The sequence below is a fragment of the Hemiscyllium ocellatum genome, chromosome 8 (genome assembly GCF_020745735.1).
Source record: "Hemiscyllium ocellatum isolate sHemOce1 chromosome 8, sHemOce1.pat.X.cur, whole genome shotgun sequence".
Classification (NCBI taxonomy): Eukaryota; Metazoa; Chordata; class Chondrichthyes; order Orectolobiformes; family Hemiscylliidae; genus Hemiscyllium; species Hemiscyllium ocellatum.
This window is the reverse complement of record NC_083408.1, coordinates 45,112,123-45,135,244: the sequence shown is the minus strand read 5'-3', so window position 1 is coordinate 45,135,244 and position 23,122 is coordinate 45,112,123. Positions and strand designations below refer to the sequence as shown.

Genomic DNA, 23,122 nt, shown 5'->3' with positions numbered 1-23,122 from the left:
TAGTATTGAAAAATGATTGAAATAATTCAGCTGCTCAATACAGTTCAATCTGCACTCTCTTTTGGTTACGTTAGAGGTCACATACCAGACAGACATGTCACTTTACAGATAAATTTATGGTCAAGTTGGTCTGTCAGAAATGGTGCCTCAAAATAGAAAAGTGATGGCTTTGCAATGCATCAAAAAAACTACAATTTGGGGATAAAAAAAGTTGGCAGGAACTTGAAGAAAATATATTTGCATGGCTGTGTGGACAGTGCAAGGGAATGATACTGACCAGATTGGATTACTCTGTAAACAGCGAACATGGGCTTCTTCGGATGAATGGACTTTCCTGTGCTTTTCCGATGACCCTATAACTGGGTAAAGTACTGTGTTGGTTATGCTACTGGACTAGTACTCCAGAGCCTGGAGTAATAATGCAACTCGTGTGAGTTCAAATATCAGCCTGGCAATTTGAAAATTTGAGTTCAGTCACAAATAAAGCTAGAAATAAAACAGCTGCCTCAATAAAAGTGACCCCGAAGCTGTTGGATTGTCACAACAATCCTAATAGGCTCGGTAATGTCTTTGAGCAGGAAAACTTCCATCCTACTCAGACCTATGTGTGACTCCATCCCTACACCCGTGCCATTGATTCTGAACTGTCCTCTGGTGTCACTAGCTTGCAACAACCCACTCAAGAAGAATGGCCTCCACCGTTTTTGCAGGGAAATGGGTAATAAATGCCATTGATACCCACATTCAGGAGACAAATTTTAAAAACTGCTGCAAAGCTTTGAATGGTAAGAGAACCACAAATACTGCCCTCACATGAACTTTTAAATTCTACTTTAAATGATTACAAATTGAGTCTCTGTGTCATTACGGGCATGTTAATGATGATGTGATGATGGTTCGCAGGAAGGAGCTCAAATAAGATGCACGTTCAAATATTCCAGAGAATCCAAAAAAATTGCTGATTCTCCCACATTGTCACAACAAACGAAACACCAGTTTAAAAAAAAGGTTAAGCAATCCTCTATAAATTGTGTATGAAAATAAATATTTTTCAAACACTTGGTAGTTCATTCACTTTTGAAGTGTTACAGTTTAAACCAAAGTACTATCCACTTATTCTTTCATATCAAAATATGAAACATATGCACAATTTTGAAGGTGGTGAAGAGAATTCTTCAGCTGAAGTTGAACAACTTTAGAGACAAATCCTTCTAATAAGAATGCTCAAGAATGTTGCTTTCCATCGAAAGAAATATCTGGTATGAAGCTCGTTCTTTTCTTTATATATAATTTGTTTGACACACAACACATTACAATGACACTCTGTGCTGTGGTGTTCCAGGGCAGTGAGTTTCCAGAACGCCAGCTGGATTTATTCGAAGGACTAAGTGTCCACTTTCGGAAAAATGCTAACTTTGTTATTTCGACTTATTTTCCATTCGGTTCTGAACTTTGGTGGCTTTTCAGCCGTTTGAATCAGTTCCTCAGGTGTGTTGCCCAAGGGAGGCAACAGTCTTTTCTTGCTGTTCCGTGTCTCCGAAAGCCATTGCGGGGGCAGCTCGAATGGGCCAAAGCCGAACTGCAATGCATACTTGTCGGAGATTACATCTGAATCTAGAGGTGGTGCAGCTGCCGCTCCAGCTGCTGTAGGGGAGTCACTGGTGTGTGCAGTAAATTTTTCCACTACAGTCTGTTCAACAGAGGTGGCTATGTCTTTCTGCCGGCAGTCTGCCGACCCAAGTGACTTAATCTCGTTTTCGTCATCCTCCTCAGAGGGTTTGAAGATCTGCCGCTGTCCAATGTGGAACATTTCCAGCAACTGACTACCTGAACGGACGCCAGGTTCAAGAGTAGCGTCCGTGAGGCCACCAGAGTTGACAATGTTGCGTCTACTGTACCTGCGATGGAGCTGAACCACAGTGCCTACTAAACATTTCCGAACAGATTTGTTCACCGTCAGAAAGAGTAACGGGTTAGTCAGCAGGGAGACCTTCGGCAGCCAGACTGCGGTCAGCATCAAAAAGACAGAGATGTCAGCGATGTTCAGAATGGTTCGATAAATCACAAAAACCACATAAGGAACACTGCAAACAATGAAGATCAGCACCATCGAGAGAAGCATGGCATGCAGTTCAGCTTCCCGCTGGGAAACGTACGGAATAGAAATTGTGTTTTGCGGAGTTCGTAATGCAGCAATGATTACTTTCTTCTTCTGGCTGGCACTGAGAGCTCTCCGGATCAGAATCATAAACAAGAACACCACAGCAATGGGCAGGATCACTGTAGTGATGTTATACACAATTACATAAGCCAAGTGCCCAAAGGAATAGCTCCATGAACTACTGCATGTAGACATGGCATAGATGTCTGAGACATTGGTCACTGCAAAAACTGGAATGCTTGCCAAAATGGCATGAATCCAGATGTAGATCACCAAATCCCGGGATTTTGTCTCCGAGATCTTCCTTTCTAAAGGATACAAGACAGAGTAATACCTATAATTGAAACAAAAGACAATCAATGAATGCATAAATTTCTCCATCACTTTCATTCAAATTATATCGAAATGCAGTAAAAGTCCTGCTATATTTCAAACACCTTTAGCATCACTTGTAATTATAAAACTTACAGATCCAACATCATGATTTTCCACTGCACTATTGACCAGCTTGATAATTTATTAGCTATTATACTGGGCTGCCGACTTGACAACTGTTCCTCTGAGCTCAGTCATCCTACACCTTTTGTTATAATTATTCTAATTGGCTGATTCATGGCATGAAATTCACTCTCTAGCTGGTCCTCTGAATCACACCTGCCAGGTTTATTTTTGGCAGAATCAAAGCCCTTACCTTTGACAAATGATTTAGCCAATCAAAGAAGTCCCAGTAAGTGTTCTCCAGTACAATTTAGCTTCTGCTCTAGATTTTCGTCTGATAAAATTGATCACTTTCAAAATTAAAAATAAAATCCAAACAAACAGTGTCCTGTGTGAAAATACATAACTTGGTCTTTGAGTCAATTGGTAGAAAGTTGAATTTTATCTTTGCACAGAAACATAGTGACAAGAATTGAACATTCAACTCCTCTAAAACCTGTTTCTCTATGCAGTGAGTTTATAGTTGTTCACTGCTCTGTTGGCTAACTGCACCCAGCTGTCTTGGATCCATAACCTATTATGCCTTTATGTATCAAAAACCTATCACTCACAGATTTGAAATCATTGGTAGAGAGTGTAATTACGAATTCTAGTAAAGAATTCCACATTTCTCACGCACTCTATACAAAGAAGTGGATCTTTGACTTGCAAGGTTGCTCAATGTTACCTAACCAGCAAAGAATAAAAGCTCCAAATATCTCAAAACCTCCTCACAAAATGTCGCCTGAAAAAAACACTCAATCCATTCACCGTAAGCTAACTATAATGCAAGCATTTTATATTCATTCATGGACTCTGAGCATCATTTGCAAGGTCAGCATTCATTGCCCTTCCCTAAAGGCCCTTGAGATGACAAGTTTAGTCATTTCTCCTCTTAATCTATTCACTGATGGTCTGATAACCTTCCTGTGACCCAGAGCAGTGCTCTTACCAAAGTCAGTATAGAATTTTATAGGGGCCTGAGCATAGTGGGCTATGATAAGAATTCACGCAAGAAATTCAGCCTGAATCAACTTTAGGAACAACTCGCTGCTATTTTTAACTAGTTTCAGGCATCAAGCTGAGATTCTAGGCAGCAGCAAGGTGACTATCAAAAGCAAGATTGTTTGTTAACAGTCTTATTCACTGCACATAAAAACAAAATACTGCGAATGCTGGAAATCTCAAATAAGAAAATAAAGAAACTCTGACAGTATCTATAAAGAGAAAAACAGTTTAATGTTACAAGTCTGATATGACTCTTGTTCAGAACCCCAACCTTTTGTGTTTTCGTTTATTGCACACTCATTAATACACTGCTTCCTATCTTAACAACCACCACGAGCAAACTAGATGAACATATGAAAGTCAGAGTGGGTAGCTCATCACTTCATCTTCCTGCTGGCTGTGAGAATCTTCCATGTTGGTCATCACACAACAGATTATCAGGACACCCTCCATGGGTACGGATCACAGACATCAGAATCCATCATTTACCAGCCTCTAAGACCACTATGGCACATTTCTGAATCTTCTGCACTTCAATTATGCACCTCAGGCTGCACTGGCAACTATCATTGTAATGGTGCAGCAAGGTCACTTACCCAGCTCATGAACTGGTCCATGCTGCATTTGCAAGCAGTTCCCTTGCTCTGTTAGCACTCACTCACAATGAACCCCTTAGGATGCTCATAGCACTTCTCCTCATCCAAATACCAGGGCTCACACAACTAACTGACAATTGGCACAAACATAATTGTCAGTGTTGGGAAGCTTGTCATGGCTGGCAGCAGTCCTCAGTCAAATTAAGGTAAATAGCCTTCCGTCATGGGGTCCAGGCATAGTAACTCAAGGGCAGACTCTGATATCAGCCACTTGGGGTAGATAGAGTTAGAGCCTGTTCCACATGAAGGCTAAGGAAACAACTGTGAGAAAGGCCAATACCCACATTGATTCTATCTGCTCTATTGAAGCTGCTTTCCTCCTGGAACAAAAGAGAGACAAATATGAAGGGAGAAGAAAGTGGGTGGCATAGCTGTTACACCTGGTGCAGTTGGAGAATAGGCAGTGTGAAAGGTATGCAGGGTTAGTGGTGCCAGGGCTTTGGATGGGTGAGAGAGAGATGCAGAAAACGAGTAGTTGAGCATGTGGATATATAGCAGAGACAGAGTGAGTGAGTGTGAGGTATTGGAGAGAAGATAGTGGCACTCACACTGGCAGAGTGGGCAATGTCGTTGATCTTCTTTTGACATTGCAGGGCATCCCTTCAGACAGCTGAGACTGCACTGGCCCAGGTGGTAACGTTGGACTGGGCTTGCATGGTCTGGTGTTGTAGCCTCCTCTGCTGATCCTGAGAGAACAGAATGTCCCACCTCTGTCCATTCAGCAGGAGATCCAGGTCCTTGCCTGCAAAGCAAGGTGCCAATTTCCCCTTCTCGGCCATATCAGTGACCAATGTCTAAAACGGTTTAGGACAGCTCCGGACTGAAATGCTTATCTGAGAGGTGCACGATGGTGTTTTAAATGTATTGCTGGAAACAGGGATGCCAGTCCATTCCAGGATAATCTAGCAATAGCAAGCTGTACCAAGGATGTGGTGAGTAAAATGGAGCTTGAATCAGACAAGAGGGATGCCATAGAGGTGGAGGGATAGTTAGCGAGGTACAGTTGGTAAAATGGGGAGACAAAGCTCACTAGGCCTCACAGAGAGTAACTGTCCAGGACACTAGGAGGCTCAAAGGAACCGAAGAATCTTGGCGTGTTTCACCACAAATCCCTGAAGGCAGCAGGCCAGATTAATAGGGTACTTCAATTGGCATATGGGACACTTGCCTTTATCCTGATGAAGGTCTTATGCCCAAAATGTCGACGCTCCTGCTCCTCAGATGCTGCCTGACCTGCTGTGCTTTTCCAGCACCACACTTTTTGACGCTTGCCTTTAACAGTCATGGCATACATTATAAGAGCAGGGAGGTTATGTTGGATCTGCACAGGACTTTGGTTTGGCCACAGCTGGAGTAGTGTGTGCAGTTCTGGTCACCACACTCGAGGAAGGATGTGATTCCACTGGAGGGAGTACAGAGGAGATTCACCAAGAAGTAGCCTCGGTTGGAGCAATTTAGCTTGAGAAGAGGCTGGATAAGCTAAGTTTGCAGATGGCACAAAGATAGGTGAGGGGGGGGCATGTAGTATTGAGGAGGCAGGGATGCTGGAGAAAGATTTAGACAGGTTAGGAGAGTGGGCAAAGAAACGTTAGATGAAATGTGTGATGTCATGCACTTTGATAAGAAGAACAGAGGCATGGACTATTTTCTAAATGGAGAAAAAAATTTGTAAATCTGAAGTGCAAAGGAACTTGGAAGTCCTAGTTCAGGATTCTCTTCAGGTAAACTTGGAGGTTGAGCAGTAGTTAGGAAGGCAAATAAAATGTTGTCATTCATCTTGACAGGACTAGAATACAAAAGCAAGGATGTACTTCTGATGCCTTATAAGGCTCTGGTCAGACCACATTTAGAGTATTGTGAGCAATTTTGGGCCCCATACTTCAGGAAGGATGTTTTGGCTCTGGAGCCAGTCCAGAGGTGGTTCACAAGAATGATCCCAGGAATGAATGGCTTAACATATGAGGAATGATTGAGGATTCTGAGACTATACCCAATGGAGTTTAGAAAGATGAGGGGGATCTGAATGAAACATGCAGAATACTGAATGGCCTGAACATAGTGGACCTTGGAAAGATGCTTCCATTGGCAGGAGAGACAGGGCCCTGAAGGCACAGCCTTAGAGTAAAGGGAATACCTTTTAGAACAGAGATAAGGAGAATCTTCTTTATCTGAAGAGTGGTGTATCTGTGGAATTCATTGCTACAGAAGGCTGTGGAGGCCAGGTCATTGAGTATATTTAAAACAGAGATAAATAAGTTCTTGATTGTCAAGGGTATCAAAGGTTATGGGAAGAAAGAGGGAAAATGTGGTTGAAAAACCTATCAGCCTTGACTGAATAGCAGAGCAGACCTGATGGGCTGAATGACCTAATCTCTGCTCCTTTTTTGTGGTCTTATGGATTGGTTTCATTAGAAACACAGAAACATGGAAGATAGGAGCAGGAGGAGGCCATTTGGCCCTTTGTGCCTGGTCCACCATTCATCACGATCATGGCTGATTGTCTAACCCAATAGCCTAACCCTGCTTTCACCTCATAAACTTTGATTCTACTCGACGCAAGTGCTGTATCTAGCTGTCTCTTGAATACATTCAATATTTTGGTGTCAACTACTTGTTGTGGTAGTGAATTCCACAGGCTCACCATTCTTTAGATGAGTAAATGTCTCCTCATTTCCTTCCTAAATGGTCCACCCCAAATCCACAGACCGTGTCCCCTTGTTCTGGACGCAGCCACTATCAGGGACAGCCTCCCTGCATCTACCCTGTCTAGTCCTGTTAGAAAGTTATAAATCTCTATGACATCCCCCTCACTTGTCTGAACTCCAGTCAGAGATGAGGAGGCTGAGAGAGCACTTGATTGAGATGTACAAGATTATGATGCGTATGGTGGATGGTAAACAGCTGTTCCTCTTTGTTGAAGGATCAATAATGTTGAGGGGTAGGGGAAAGAGTTTTAGGGTGAAGGGCAGGAGATTTACAGGAGATTTAAGGAAAAGGTTTTGCAGCCAGAGGGAATCTGGAATAGTGTCTGGGAGGATAGTTGAGGGAGGAAACCTCAAAGTATTTGACAAGCACTTGAATGAGGACTTGAAATGTCATAACATTCAAGGCTATGTTGGAATGTGGCACTGGTGTAGATTTAGAATAGTTTTTTTTTGTCAGTGCAAACTCAGTAGGCTGAATGATTCTATCAAACTCAACAAAAAAAGAGTTGAAGGTTCAGCCTGCGCAGTGTTTGTAGGCAGACTGAAACCAGTTATCACGAGGTGGCATAATTTTAAGGTGATTGGAGGAAGGTTTGGGGAGATGTCAGAGGAACGTTCTTTATTGAGAGAATGGTGGGTGCGTGGAATGCACTGTCAGCAGAGTCAGACACATTAAGGACATTTAAGCGACTCTTGGATAGGCACATGGGTGATAGTACAATGTCGGGTATGTAGGTTAGTTTGATCTTAGTGTAGAATAAAAGGTTGGCACAACATCCAGGGCAAAAGGGGCTGTACTGTTCCATGTTCTATTTGGTCCAGCAACCTGCTATCACCACTTTGCAAAAATGATTTTCCTGCTCACATTCAAAAGAACTAGCCACCAAGTAAGCCCTAGATTTTTTTGATTTTTTTCACTCGTGGGGCATGGGCATCGCTGGCTGGTCAGCATTTATTGCCCATCGTTAGGTACCCTTGAAAAAATGGTGGTGAGCTTCCTTCTTGAACTGTTTCAGTCCACCTGCTGTACACTGAACCATAATGCCCTGAGGGATAGAATTTCATGATATTGACCCAGCAAAGGAACAGTGTGAGTTGACGTTGCAGAGAACCACTACAGACATAATGGTTTAAATGGCCTTCTTCTATGTTATAACTATTCTATGATGAGCAACAAAATAACCTGAACTGTCATTGTAGATTTATTTGAGAGGATAAACATGGAAGGAGCAATTTGATGACAATTAGCCCACATGATTTAAAGGAGTGCATCTGTCATTTTTATTTCTCCAGACAAATTATTACACCACCAACTTTTCCACAAGTATCACTGTGCATCCATGAGCTGCTGTGGAAAGAAATGGAGCTAGCTTTGGCCCCTTGTGTCATCGCTGATGGGAGAATTACATTGCTGTGGCTGCATTATCAATATTTCCTCACCTTCTGGCAAAGTGCATTGATATGATTATTCATAGACTGGCCATGAACCAATGCATCTTTGAAATGTACAACTGCAGCTATAGGAATTTCCAGCTACCTTTCAACAAAAGACCATAGAGTGGAAGTACTCCTCATTCAGCCCATCAAGTCCACTCCGCTATTTAATTGTGGCTGATGGGCATTTCAATTACTGAAGGGTCTGTTTCTGTTCTGTACATCTCTATAACTCTATGACTCTGTACTCACACTCACGCCGTAGCCCTTAGCTCCTTGCGAGATCAAGAATTTATCAATCTCTGCCTTGAAGACATTTAATGTCCCGGCCTCCGCTGTGCACCATGGCAATGAATTCCATAGGCCCACCACTCACTGACTGAAGAAATGTGTCCTCATTTCCATTCTACATTGACTCCCTCTAACTCTAAGGCTGTGCCCACCTGTCCTAGTCTCCCCGCTTAATGGAAACAAATTCCCAGCATCCACCCTTTCCAAGCCATATATTATCTTGTAAGTTTCTATCAGATCTCCTCTTAACCTTCTAAACTCTAATGATTACAATCCCAGGATCCTCAGCCATTCATCGTAGGTTAGGCCTACCATTCCAGGGATCATCCGTGTGAATCTCCACTGGACATGCTCCAGTGCCAGTATGACCTTCCTGAGGTTTGGGGTCCAAAAACTGGACACGGTATTCTAAATGGGGCCTAATAAAGTCTCAGAAGTACATCGCTGCTTTTATATTCCAACCCTCTTGAGATAAATGACATGACATTTGCTTTCTTAATCACGGACTCAACCTGCAAGTCAACCTTTAGAGAATCCTGGACTAGTACTCCCAGATCCCTTTGTACTTTGGCTTTATGAATTTTCCCACTGTTTAGTCCATGCCTGTATTCTTTCTTCCAAAGTGCAAGACCTCGCATTTGCTCGCATTGAATTTCATCAACCACTCTCCTAAACGGTCTAAATCTTTCTGCAGCCTCCCCATCTCCTCACTACTACCTGCTTGTCCACCTAATTTTGTATCATTGGCGAACTTTGCCAGAATGCCCCCAGTCCCTTCATCCCGATCATTAATATATAAAGTGAACAGCTGCGGCCCCAACACCAAACCCTGCGGGACACCATTTGTCACCAGCTGCCGTTCCATAAAAAACCTTTTATCCCAACTCTCTGCCTTTTGTCAGACAGCCAAACCTCAATCTATGCCAGTAACTTACCTCAAACACCATGGAACCTCACCTTACTCAGCAGCCTCCCTTGAGGCACCTTATCAAAGGCCTTTTGGAAGTCTAGATAGATAACATCCACTGGGTTTCCCTGGTCTAACCTACTTGTTACCTCTTCAAAGAATTCTAACAGGTTTGTCAGGCAGGACCTCCCCTTACTAAATCAATGCTGACTTGTTCTAATCTGACCCTGCACTAGAAGAATTTAGAAATCTCATCCTTAACGGTGGATTCTAGAATTTTACCGATAGCCGAGGTTAGGCTAATGGGTCTATAATTTTCCATCTTTTGTCTTCATCCTTTCTTGAACAAGGGGGTTACAACAGCGATTTTCCAATCATCTGGGACTTTCCCTGACTCCAGTGATTTTTGAAAGATTATAACCACCACCTTCGCTATTTCCTCAGCCACCTCCCTCAGAACTCTAGGATGTAGCCCATCAGGGCCTGGAAGTTTATCAATTTTTAGATCTTTTAGCTTTTCTCGCACTTTCTCTTTTGTAATGGCTACCATACTCAACTCTGCCCCTGACTCTCATTTATTGTTGATATATTACTCATGCCTTCCACTGTGAAGACTGACACAAAGTACTTATTAAGTTCTTCAGCTATTTCCTTATCTTCCATCACTAGCCTTTTTGCATCAATTTGGAGCAGCCCAATTCCTACTTTTGCCTCTTGTTTGTTTCTTATGTATTAAAATAAACTTTTACTATCATTTCTAATATTACTGGCTAGTTTACCTTCATATTTGATCCTCTCATTGCTCATTTCTCTCTTTGTTATCCTCTGCTTATTTTTGTGTTCTTCCCAATCTTCTGAATTCCCATACTCTTGGCCACATTATAGGCTCTCTCACTTTCTTTGATACATTTCCTGACTTCCTTTGTCAGCCATGGCTGTCTAACCACTTCCTCCCCCACCTTGGGTAATTTTTTTTTGCTTTGGGATGAACCTCTGTACTGTGTCCTCAATTACACTTCAATTATAAATTGCTAGTTATTTTGTCATGTGGTTCCCATCACTGTTCTCAAGATTGTCCCTGTGGAGAAGCAAAGGAAACTCAAGCACATCATGTTCTTGAGTCAAAAAGAATGCTTTCAATCAACCTGGTATGTAGCACCTCTGGGACTAGTACACTCGCTCAGTGATGGTGACACTGCCACTGTACCATAATGGTCTGTCAGTGTGAACTAGCCAGAATCTGTAGACCAATCATTTAAAAACAGACATCTTTCACTTGTGTCTTTGTTCAAATGATAAAAACAAGCATGTTGCATCCTATCATGGATTACGCTGTTGCTGTGGTCATCCTCCTGGACTAATACTGCAGAAGGATAGATTGATAAACCTCTCTTCCTCAAGAGCTTATTCACAAAACAAGCTGGGACAGGAGAAAAATCAGTTGGAAAGATAACCCATTTGAAGTCTCATTTTTGTACGAATGCCCTCAGCTCATAGTGTGTGCGCCAGCAGAAGCCACAGATCACTGTGAACCTCCTTAGCACAGCATAGGTTCGGAATCCCTTCCCTGGTGATCAGGACTTGGGGCTTCTCTCTCTAGTTTTGCTTCTTAAAGGATGTGGGAAAAAAGGTATTTAATTAGTTAGATCTGCTGCCTGGCACTTTCTTTGATGGCCATTTTTATTAATTACTCACTAATGCAAATTATCAGCTTGTTGCTTTGGAATTGTTATACAGTCAGATTTCATTTTACTATGATAGAATCCCTATGGGGTGAAAGCAGACCATTCAGCTCAGCGAGTCCACATCGACCCTTTGAACAGCATTCCCCCCCTCCCCATCCTGTATTTTCCATGGCTAATCCACACAGCTTGCACATCCGTGGACACTATGAGCAAGTTAGCTTGGCCAATCCACCTAACCTCCACATCTTTGAACTGTGGGAGGAAACCCACATATACAAACTCCACACAGTCACCTGAGGGTGGAATTGAACTGAGATCCCTGGCTCTGTGAGGCAGCAGTGTGAACTGCTGAATCACCCTGCTGTCTGGTATTGTTCTGAAATTTGATCATTGGTTGCTGAAGAAAGAAAAAAAACTTGAAATGGATCAATTCAAGGAGTCTGGACAAGCCTGTTTAAGTGTATTTTCTCCAAAATTTGATATTATCAGACTGATGTAATGCCAAGACCAGTGTACATGTGGCTACACTTCATAGAAAATCAGAAAGATATGGTTTCAAACATCTGAGGGGATTGGAGAGTGATTTTCTAGAGTATTAGTTTCCTTAATATGTCCTTTTATTGGAGATTTTGATGATCCCAGGACAGTTAAAAAAGGGGAAAAGTTATTAATAATGACCATTTAACTCAAAAGTTGTGTACCAGGCTCGATGGTCAAGTTGTCTTTGACTGCCCATCAGTTTGTCTATGCAAGCTCCACTGGAAAATAGTTTTAGCGCTTGAGGAATGATAGGCTATCTCAATTCATCAAGACTGTCCAGTAATTACTCACAATGTCACGGACTGCGTATTGAAATAATTCTCAATCTGTTTGCCTGCATTGTATGGCCAACAGGTCCTGAAGGAGTGATTCAACCTGGAGTTTCTGGCTCATGGTCAGGGCAGTTACTACTGAACCACCAGATATTGCCCAAGAGTAAAATACAACACTCAAATTTAAGTAAACAGAAATGTTACTTCTTCTCTTGAATATGTAACTTATGCTGTGAAAGCTGAGTAAAGCTAAGGAGTTTAAATATCCCCAAAGTCATTAGCAGGAAGCAAGAAACATCAACCAGAGTATTTTGAAAAGGGCTGGTTGCTGTTACAGACCTTAGAGAAACCTGCATATCTAGTATCCAATGCAGAAAGATATTTTAATGATTTTACCAGGATGTCAGATAAAAGAATTTTATTCCACTCCATTAATTCAGCATGCCAAGCACAACAATATTTACAATTATCTTCCATTGCACTATCTCGAATTGCATTCAGTGTTTGTTATGAATGCCCATTAAGCACATAGTACGATTAGCTCTCTAAAGGGTCTGATGGTGCAGAGGTAGCCTGAACCAGGAGGCATGGGTTCAAGTCCCACTTACTCCAGAGGTATGTAATATCATCTCTAAACAGGATGGTTATAAAGTAACTGCACTTAGCATCCTTTCACACAATCTTTACAGAGATGCAGGCTGCAATAATAATCCCTTTTAATGTAGATGAATGATGCAAGTAAATGTCAACACATCCATTATGAGCTGCAATGAAAACACTTGGTTATCACTCTCATTCAGAGGAATTCAGCCTGTTATTTCTGTTCTATTCACAGAAGGCAACTTATAACAACAAAGAAAGAATACACTCAGAAAGTGGACTCCCAGTAGTCAACTGCAAAGAGGAGAAAACCCAGAAAATGCTGGAAATAAAGAGCAATGAAAGGAGGGAAGTTGCCCAACATCGGGGTTCAAGCCAACTTCTCTCTATTACCCTCTTTGTTCATTTTAAATCCATCATTCATTCAACAGAAACAAACAATGCATGAGAGACTTCATCATAAAATCTTGGAATAGTTACAGCACAGGAAGCTGCCATTCAGTCTACTTTGATATGATAGCTTTCAGCAAGTGAAAAGTTGCTCCCCCAGTCCTATCCCATTGTATGTCATTTTCTCTCTTCAGATGTTAGCACAAATCCATTGAGTATATTTAAGACTATGACAGATATGTTCTTGAGATTCAAGGGGATCGAGGGTTATGGGGAGAAAGTGGGAGAATGGAGCTGAGAAACTTATCAGCTATGATTAAATGGCGAAGCGGCCATAAGTGAATGGTCTAATTTCTGCTCCTACGTATTCTGGTCCTATGATGGAATTTACCTTTCTCTTCCTCTCCGCGGCATTGTCAACAGGCGGTAATCTCATTCAGCATGCGCAAGGTGATGAGTGAGCAGATGCAAGTTGGAATAAGGACACCAGAGTTTTGGCTCAGCTGAAGTCAACGGAGGTGCATGATGGGAGATCAGCCAAGAATGTTTTGATGTATCCAATCTGAAGGTCCTGAAGATAGTTCTATCTCAATATTACATCAGGCATGGAAGGAGGAGCAAAAAACATTTTCAAGGGTGATTTCATAATGGGGAGGTCATAACTCTCAGGAAAGACTTAAATAAACTGCTTTTATTTCTTTTGGAAACAGAAGACTGAGAGGTGAACTGATAGAAATCTTTAAAATTTTCAAGAGACAAAATAGGGTGGATTGGAAAAGATGTTTCTCCTTATAAGTTAGCCATGATATCATCACTAATAACTCCAAGAATGAGTTGCAGAGAAACCCCTGTGACCAGACAGGTATGAGAATGTGGAGTCAACTACCAAATCAACAAGGATAAAGACTAGCCCATTCAGCCCTTCAATTTGCTCCATCTTTCAATAGGTTTGTGGCTGATCTGATTTTAACCTCAATTCTACATTCTTGCAAACCACTGGTAATCTTTCATCTCCCAGGTAATCAAGAATCTATATAAAAACTTAAAGAACTGCAAATGCTGTAAATCAGAAACAAAAACAGAAGTTGCTGAGAAACCGGATCAGGAATCCCACATGGAGTGTTGCCTGCCTGGTGCCAGGGTGCAGGACATCTCTGACTGGCATGAAAGGATACTGGAGTGGGAGAGGGAGGATCCAGTTGTTGTGGTCCATGTTGGGACTAACAACATAGGCAAGGAGGACATGTTTGGGGATTATCAAGCACTAGGAACAATATTAAGGGACAGGTCCTCAATGGTCATAATCGCCAGATTACTGCCCAAGCCACATGTAAATTGGCTTAGGGATAAGGAAATTAGAGAAGTAAACATGTGCCTAAGGGAGTGCTGTGGGAAAGAGGGGTTCCATTTCATGGGGCATTGGCATCAGATTTGGAACTGGGGCTGGGCGGGGGATGGAATCTGTACCGATGGGACAGTCTCCACCTCAACCGATCTGGAACCAGTGCTCTCGCAAAGCAGGTGGTCACTAGGACTTTAAACCTGTGAGTTGGGGGGGGAAGGGAAAGGGAAAACAACTGGGAATATGATGGTAAATAAAAAGGTAAGCAGCAGGTTAGCATGTGTGCAGGAGGGTTTAAGTACAAGGCAGAGTATGAAAGAAGCAAAAAGGGAGGATAACTCAGGAGATATTAGAGATGTTAAATATCCAGGGGTACCAGACTATTCAGAAGAACAGACAGCAAGGTAAGGGAGGTGGTGTAGCTCTGATATTCTAGGATGACATCAGGGTGGTGATGAGGGATGATATAGGATCTACAGAGAATGAGGGTGAATCCACTTGGATGGAAATTAGAAATTCTAAGAGGATAAAGTCACTAATAGTTGCTGTCTATAAGCCACCAAATAATAACAACACATTGGGGCAGGCAATAAACAAAGAAATAGCTAATGCCTGTTAAAATGGTATAGCAATTATCATAGGGGATTTTAATCTACATGTAGATGGTCCAACCAGTTCAGTCAGGGTAGCCTGGAGGTGGAGCGCATTGAATGTATCCATGATAGTTTTCCTGAACAGTATGTAATGGAACTGACGAGGGAGCAAGCTATCATAGATCTGGTCCTATGTAAATGAGCCAGGCTTAATTAATGTCCTCATAGTTAAGGATCCTCTTGGAAGGGGTGATCACAGATTGGTTGAGTTTAGAATACAGATGGAGAGTGTGAAGATAAAATCCAATACCAGGGTCCTGTGGTTGAACAAGGGAGACTACAATACAATGAGAGAGGACTTGGCTAAAGTAGACTGGAAACAAATATTTTATGGTGGGACAGTTAACGAGCAGTGGAGGACTTTCAAAGCATCTGCCATGGGTGTCTAAGAAAATAAGGGAGGCTATCAAATTTAAAGAGAAGACATACAAAGTGGCCAAAACAGCATGACACTAGAAGATTGAGAAAACTTTAAAGGTCAACAGAAAGCCACAAAACAAACTATAAAGAAAAGTGGCATGGAATATAAAGACAGATAGCAAAAGTTTCTATAAATATATAGAACAAAAAAAAGTGGCTAAAGTAAACATTGGCCCTTTAGAGGATGAGAAGGGGAATTTAGTTATAGGATATGATGAAATGGCTGAGACATTGAACAGGTATTTTGTATTGGTCTTCACAGTGGAGGACACTAATAACATTGTGCACTAATAACTTCTTAGCCTGCTTGGCTACTCTCTCTCATTCCTGATGAAGGGCTTATGCTCGAAACGTCGAATTCCCTATTCCTGAGATGCTGCCTGGCCTGCTGTGCTTTGACCAGCAACACATTTTCAGCTGTGATCTCCAGCATCTGCAGACCTCATTTTTTACTTTTGACACTAATAACATGCCAATAACTGACAAAGAGACGAACATAGGCGATGACCTAGAAACAATCATTATTACAAAAGAATTAGTGTTGGGCAAGCTAACAGAGCTAAGGATTGATAATTCTCCTGGGTCTAACGGAATGCACCCCAGGGTACTAAAAGAGATGGTGGGAGAAATAGCAGGTGCACAAGTGGTAATTTTCCAAAATTCACTGGACTCTGCAGAAGTCCTAGCAGATTGGAAAACAGCAAATGTGACGCCACTGTTTAAAAAGTGATGTAGACAAAAGATGGGAAATTATAGACCAGTGAGCTTAACCTCTGAAGTGGAGAAGATGCTTAAGTCTATTATCAAGGAAGAAATAGTATGGCATCTCGATAGAAATTGTCCCATTGGACAGAAGCAGCACGGGTTCATGAAGGGCAGGTCATGCTTGACAAATCTTTTGGAATTTTATGAAGGCATTATGAGCAAGGTGGACAATGAGGACCTAGTCGAAGTTGTGTATCTAGATTGCCAAAAGGCCTTCAACAAGATGCCACACATGAGGCTGTTGCATTATATAAGGATGCATGGCGTTAGGGGTAAAGTATTAGCATGTATAGAGGGTTGGTTGACTGACAGGAAGCAAAAAGTGGGGATAAATGAGTGCTATTCCGGCTGGCAAACAGTGACCAGTGGTGTGCCTCAGGGATCAGTGTTGGGACCACAATTATTTACAATTTATATAGATGATTTGGAGTTAGGGACCACGTGTAAGGTGTCAAAGTTTGCCAATTATACTAAGATGAGTAGCAGAGCAAAGTGTGCAGAGGTCTGTGAAACTTTGCAGAGGAACATAGATGCATTATGTGAGTGGGCAAAGGTCTGGCAGATGGAATATAATGTGAATTCATAATTTTGGTAGGAGTAAAAGTAAAAAGGATTATGAGTTTAATGGTAAGAAGTTACAGCATGCAGATATGCAGAGGCACCTGGAGTCCTTGTGCAATCACAGAAGGTTGGTTTGCAGGTCAACAACTGATTACAACAAATGGAATTTTGTCCTTCATTGCTAAAGGATTGAGTTTAAAAGCAGGGAGGTTATGTTGCAAATGTACAAGGTGCTGGTGAGGCCACACCTGAACTACTACAGGCAGATTTGGTCTCCTTAATTGAGAAAGGATGTACTGGCGCTAAAGGGGGTGCAAAAGAGGTTCACTAGGTTGATTCTGGAGTTGAGGGGGTTGGCCTATGAGGAAAGGCTGAGTAGACTCGGATTATATTCATTGGCATTCAGAAGAATGAGGGGGGGCATCTTATAGAAACATTTAAAATTATAAAGGGAATTGAAAAATAGACATAGAGAGGATGTTTCATCTGGCGGGTGAAACTAGGACAAGAGGGTATAGCCTCAAAATTAGATGGAGCAGATTTAGGACTAAATTGAGAAGGGACTTCTTCACCCAGAGAATTGTAAATCTATGAAATTCCTTGCCCAGTGAAGTAGTTGATACTACTTCAGTAAACACTTTTAATGCTAAGATAGGGTTTTTTTTAGCAGTAAAGGAATTAAGGGATATGGTGAGAGCACAGGTAAGTGGAACTGAATCCACAAAAGGGTCAGCCATGATCTTATTGAATGGCGAAGTAGGCTCGAAGGGCCAGACGGCCTACTCCTGCTCCTGGGGTCTTATGTTCTTAGAAGCTCAGCAAGCCTGGCAGCACCTGTGAGGAGAAATCAGAGTTAATGTTCCGGGTGAAGAATCTACCTTGTTTTGCATTAAAACTATCTAATGTTTCTCCATCCACTGTCTTTTGCAACCTCTCAACATTTTGATCTTTTTTTAAATTCTTTCTGCCAAAATGGACAATTTCACATTTCCATAGATTATACTCCATTTAGCAGATCCACTCAGGGTCTCGGAATAGACGGATGCAGTGTAACATATGGCCCTTCAACCTGCCTCCCTTGGGCAGACAGACGTGTTCCCTCAGCCAGGCCCCTTGTTCCATGCCTGTCACTCGGTAGCCTCCCTCCCTCAGTTATCCTTCATGCCCTGCTCAATGTAAGACTACCAACACCCATTCTCAATCAAGGCATGACAAAGACAAACTTTCCCAAAGCTGACCAAGTAGAGACTGCTCCCTTGAAAGGCCAGCCAGTATAGAACCTCACTTTCTGCACACTCCTTACAGATAACTCAGTTGGGAAGGGCAACTTAATTCCAGTAAGCTGGCCATTTTATTAATGAGCAAACCATACACAAGGACTTTCTCAAACTTGGTTGTTCGAAAGCTTGACTCACCTTTAAAATTCCAAGAGATTAATTGCAAATTTTCATCCTGCCTTGAGGATGGTTTTTTTTGACTCTTGTTCAGTCCCATCCCCCCCACCCTTGTTTCCCAACACAAGACTCCACCCTATGTATCTATTTAATTGCAGCTTATTCACTCTTTTACACAAAGCTGTGGATTTGTTATTTTAATCACATGCAACTTTTTTAAAGACGCAAGTACACAGGACCACAAGTACATTCAGCACTAGAGCTGCATTATTCAGATTTGATGACATGGACAAAGTTTTTACCTTGAACCCATCATAACAAACAACTTCAGTAAACCTGTCAGATCACAAGTGTTAGGTGTATGCCACTGTTATTAGGCTGCTCCAAAACAGAGAATTGGAACTCCAGCACAGCATGGTGGACCATAGCAAAACAGTGAAGTAACTATGGGGGCTTGGCAGGATTGAGACTGAGAAGATATTTCCTCTTGCGTGAGAATTTTGAACATGGGCGCACAGATTCAACATAAGGAGTTTTTCACTTCCGATACAGAGAAGGATGAATTTCTTCTCTCAGAGACTTATTATTGCTTGGAATTCTCTTCTATGGACAGAAATGGAGGTTGGGTTATTGAATTTATACGAGATTGAGTTTTGATTGACAAGGCAGTCACGGATAATGGGAGAGGAGAGCAAGGTTGAGGCTGCAATCAGATCAGCCATGATATGATTAAATGGGGTTCAGGCACAATGGCCTACTGCTCCTATTTCCCAGGATCTTACCATCATGTTTTTAATTATTAATGCATTGGTTTTTAAGTTGTTACTTGTACATTCTCATCAGCAGTAAAACCCTCAAAATTACACACAGCATAGACAATAATGAGATGATTCTAGTCACAGTAATGTAATTCTAATCCCAAACCCCAAATCTAATTTCAACACGACCTGCCACTTTTAAATATGGAATGCAAAGTTCCCCAGACGGTGGAGAGCTGAGTAAAAACAGAAAGAACTGGTGAAACTCAGCAGTTCTTGCAGAATTTATGGAGAGACAGAGAGAGAGAGAAATAGACTTAATGCTTCGAATCCAATATGACTCAGTGCATATGATTGGCTCAGCTTCAATAGCCACTTATTTTCGTACATTCTGGCTCTCATAATCTTCTGCATAAAGTTTTCATCTCAACTCCCCCTTTGTATTTCAAGTGTTAATCCTAAATACTTACCTCCTATTAACAGTTCAACAATGGAAATTATCTTCTGTTTTCTTTGTAATTCTGAGCACTTTAATTAGATTCCACCTCTAACCTTCTTAACTCAAGCGAGTGCATTTTGAGATTTTCAAGTATCATCTTCGTATCCTGGTACTATCAGAGTAGTATCAAACCTTTTCCAAGGCTGCAACATTTAAATCTCGAACGTGGCTGAGGCTTTCCAATGTGAACGTTGATATCTGGGCAAAGTTCTCTCGTGCAGTCACCTCCTTTTCCATTCATTCTCTAAGCAAGAGAAATGTTTGTTGGCAAATCACATGGTCATGCGAGCCAGAGGTTTTTACAGTGGGAGGGGCTTTCTGGCACTTGTCCATCACTTGTGAGGTGACTTATTATGATTGTTTTAATCTTGCCTCATTGTCAATGTTATCAATATTGACTAACGCCAACTGGACACCATTTCACTGGCTGCAAGCCAGGAACTTTCCTCAGGCCAAAGATGGTTGCCCCCCCCCAGAAGCCCAGAATATTATTTTCTTATTCATTCATGGGATGAGGGTGTTGCTGGCTAGGCCAGCACTTATTGCTCACCCCCAGTTGCCCAGAGAGTGTTAAGAGTCAACCACATTGCTGTGGGTCTGAAGTCATCAGCCAAGTGTGGAGGAGTACCCATTGTTGCCTGGCAACCATTACTGTGGGAAGGGCCTTTGAAAGAGGAGGGGCAGTTGTGAATGGCCCAGGATGTAAGAGTTTGGGCAGCTTCCTGGATGTCAAGTGCAAACCTGCTTTTTCAGATTGCTGTGGTCACAAATGATTTGAATGTTAAAGGGATGGAATCTTTTTTAACGCTTTATGAGAGAGTGCTCTAAATTGCCAAGTGAGTGCTATTGATGATATCCTGACCCTATGAGAAACCAGAGGTGCCTGAGAACCCTGGCTGCCTGACTCCCCGTATTGATGGGGCAATGGTAGTGATTTGGTGAGCACTTCTAAAGGGTTTGTCAGTGACATCGTGAGTGCAGTTAGGAGTTGATCCCGGTTAAGTCCCTGGTAGCTCCCTGAAATGATTGGCTGGCAAAGTGGTTACCCTTACGGCTTCAGGGATGGAATTGCCACCCAGTTTTTGACTGCAGGTCCACATCCAGCACCCGGTAAAGGTACAACATGATGGATGAGGAAATTCAGGGTCATCTTCTCCACTGGTTCTCACTCATTTCCAGTGAGTGGCTCCTAAGCCTGTAGATCGTTTTCACAGAAGGTGATACCCTGTTGCTTCTCCATCCACAGGAGAAGCAGGGTGGTGGACAGGGCTGCTGCTGAGGCTGCAATGTCTCTGACGTCTTCTGTGTCAGTCCCTTTGCATATCATATCACCCCATGAAGACCTCCTGGGTCAACCTCTGCCAGGTTCCTTTGCTTTCAGCAGATTGGAGTGAAAAGGAGATGAAAGCTCACACTCACACAGGCCACTTGAGCCCTGACACAAAGCTGCAGGTTATGCCCACAGTGAGGTTAGTCCCGGTCTTGGACAAGGCCTCAAACAGCAAGTGTTCTTTGTCATTCTATTTGGCTCTGGGTCATTACAGGTCAGCTCCTTGCAACCAGCACCACAGAGGTTTGGAAGCGTATATGACTGTTGGATTATCCTCTAGCCTGACAATACCCATCACACACTCAGCAGCCATCCTGGTCTCATGTCAGGTGGCCTAGCGAAAGTGTCTTTTCCTAGCACTTTTCATCCTGTGTGTGAGACTTTCTCAGTTACAAGTGATGTCTTGCAATCCTAGACACAGTGAGGAAGGTGAGACTTTTGGTGGATGTGCCTTATCCTACTGACTCCATTTGACCCAATAAATGAACCCCACCCCCCTGCCATTTATCTCTCAGTCCCCCTGGCCCACAAGCCTCATTCCTGATGAAAGGCTTATGACCGAAACATCCATTCCCCTGCTCATCAGACGCTGCCTGACTGGCTGTGCTTTTCCCGCACCACACTCTCAACTTTTATGGGCCAGAGCTGGGACACTAGCACAGTACCACAAGAATGAAGCATTCCTGGTTCCCTGTTGACCCTTCACCCTCACCTTTTGAGCCCCTTTATGTGACTATTAATGCCCCCTTTAACATCCCAGAGCCCACGACTATTGAGATCAGCACGTCTTTGTGGGCCATTTATCTTCCCCATGATGACTGAAAGTGACTTTGGCTTGTCTTGACCAACCCACATCAGGAGCAAAGCAGTGTATCTTGCAGCCTGGAGCCACCTGTATGGAGTCCAATTTGTCAGTGGCTTCTCTTATCAAAGGTTCCAGTAAGTCATGATGGCAAAACATTTTTCCAGTTACTACAAACTGAAAAGCAGAAAAAAAAATATGGTACAACATTTTTACATAATTCACTTACCCCCTCAGAATAAATAATTGCAGGCCACTCTATACCAGAGTGGTAAGTTCCCAGCTGCACAAAGATACAGGATATATTCACCAATGACATTTTCTTCAATCACCAGCAGACGATAATTAGAATTCATCAAAGGACTCGTGTGCTGATTATGTAATTGTGTGGGCCAAAAAGGCTGCTCTTCAAGTGATGTTGAATCACTTTGATTACAGGTTATAAATAGAATAATGCTGCTTAATTTAACTGTACGAGCATCCTGGTTTGATTTGCTTTGTTTGCAGCTTTGAAAGAAAACACAGAACCTGAAATTAGCCTTTTGACAAGGAGCAGCAATAATATTGTGAGCAGCTGTAGGAGTAAAACCCTGCGATTGTTTCTCATCAAACATCTGAGGCATGAAAACAAAGAAATAAACCTTCAGTACCAAAGAACAAATCTCGCTTGCAGTGAGATTTCCTGTCCCTGAATTAACAGCATAGTTATTCTAACCCTAGTTCAGTTAAGGTTTCATTTATTTCCATAGTGTCAGTCTGACTCTGTTTTCTTGACTTCATGCCTAGGGACTATGATGCTCATTACAAGAATATTTTGTTTATATACATAATTGTAATAACATTTCTCTTGTTACAACAGGACTTTCAACTAACATGAAGTGTATAACTTAGGCTAATACTTCATTGTGATCATAGGGAATACTACACTATCCGAGGTCCACATATTGGCAAATCACTAACTAGATTTAGTGTGTAGTTGGTAATGGTCATCCTGGATAACTTGAAGAAGACTGGGAGTTCTGTCCTACTTAACAATTGGCCCTCATTTCCGAGCCTTTGCTCTGCACACAAACTCCTACAATCTTCAAAAGAACAAAGACAATATGAAGGAATTTTTCTGAATATGAACCACTTCAAGAGTACGGGTAGCACGGTGGTTAGCACTGCTGCCTCACAGTGCCAGAAACCTGGGTTCAATTCCCGCCTCAGGTGTAGAGTTTGCACATTCTCCTTGTGACTGCGTGGGATTCTTACCACAGTCCAAAAATGTGCAGATTAGGTGAATTGGCCAGGCTAAATTGCCCGTAGTGTTAGGTGAAGGGGTAAATGTAGGGGAATGGGTCTGGGTGGGTTGCGCTTCGACGTGTTGGTGTGGACTTGTTGGGCCGAAGGGCCTGTTTCCACACTGTAAGTAATCTAATCTAATCTCCCAAATAATGTGAATGACACACTTTAGAAGTGCAGGTTTGCTC

General features: G+C 42.3%; 1 protein-coding gene across 1 annotated transcript in view; it reads right to left on the bottom strand.

Annotated features, from left to right (window-relative positions):
• Positions 1-1,384: 1,384 nt before the first annotated feature.
• Positions 1,385-23,122, bottom strand: part of gpr176 (G protein-coupled receptor 176) — a 46,746-nt gene continuing 25,008 nt past the window's right edge. Inside the window, exon 3 of the mRNA XM_060828954.1 lies at positions 1,385-2,495. Coding sequence (XP_060684937.1) covers positions 1,385-2,495 — 1,111 coding nt within the window. The remainder of the gene's footprint in view (positions 2,496-23,122) is intronic.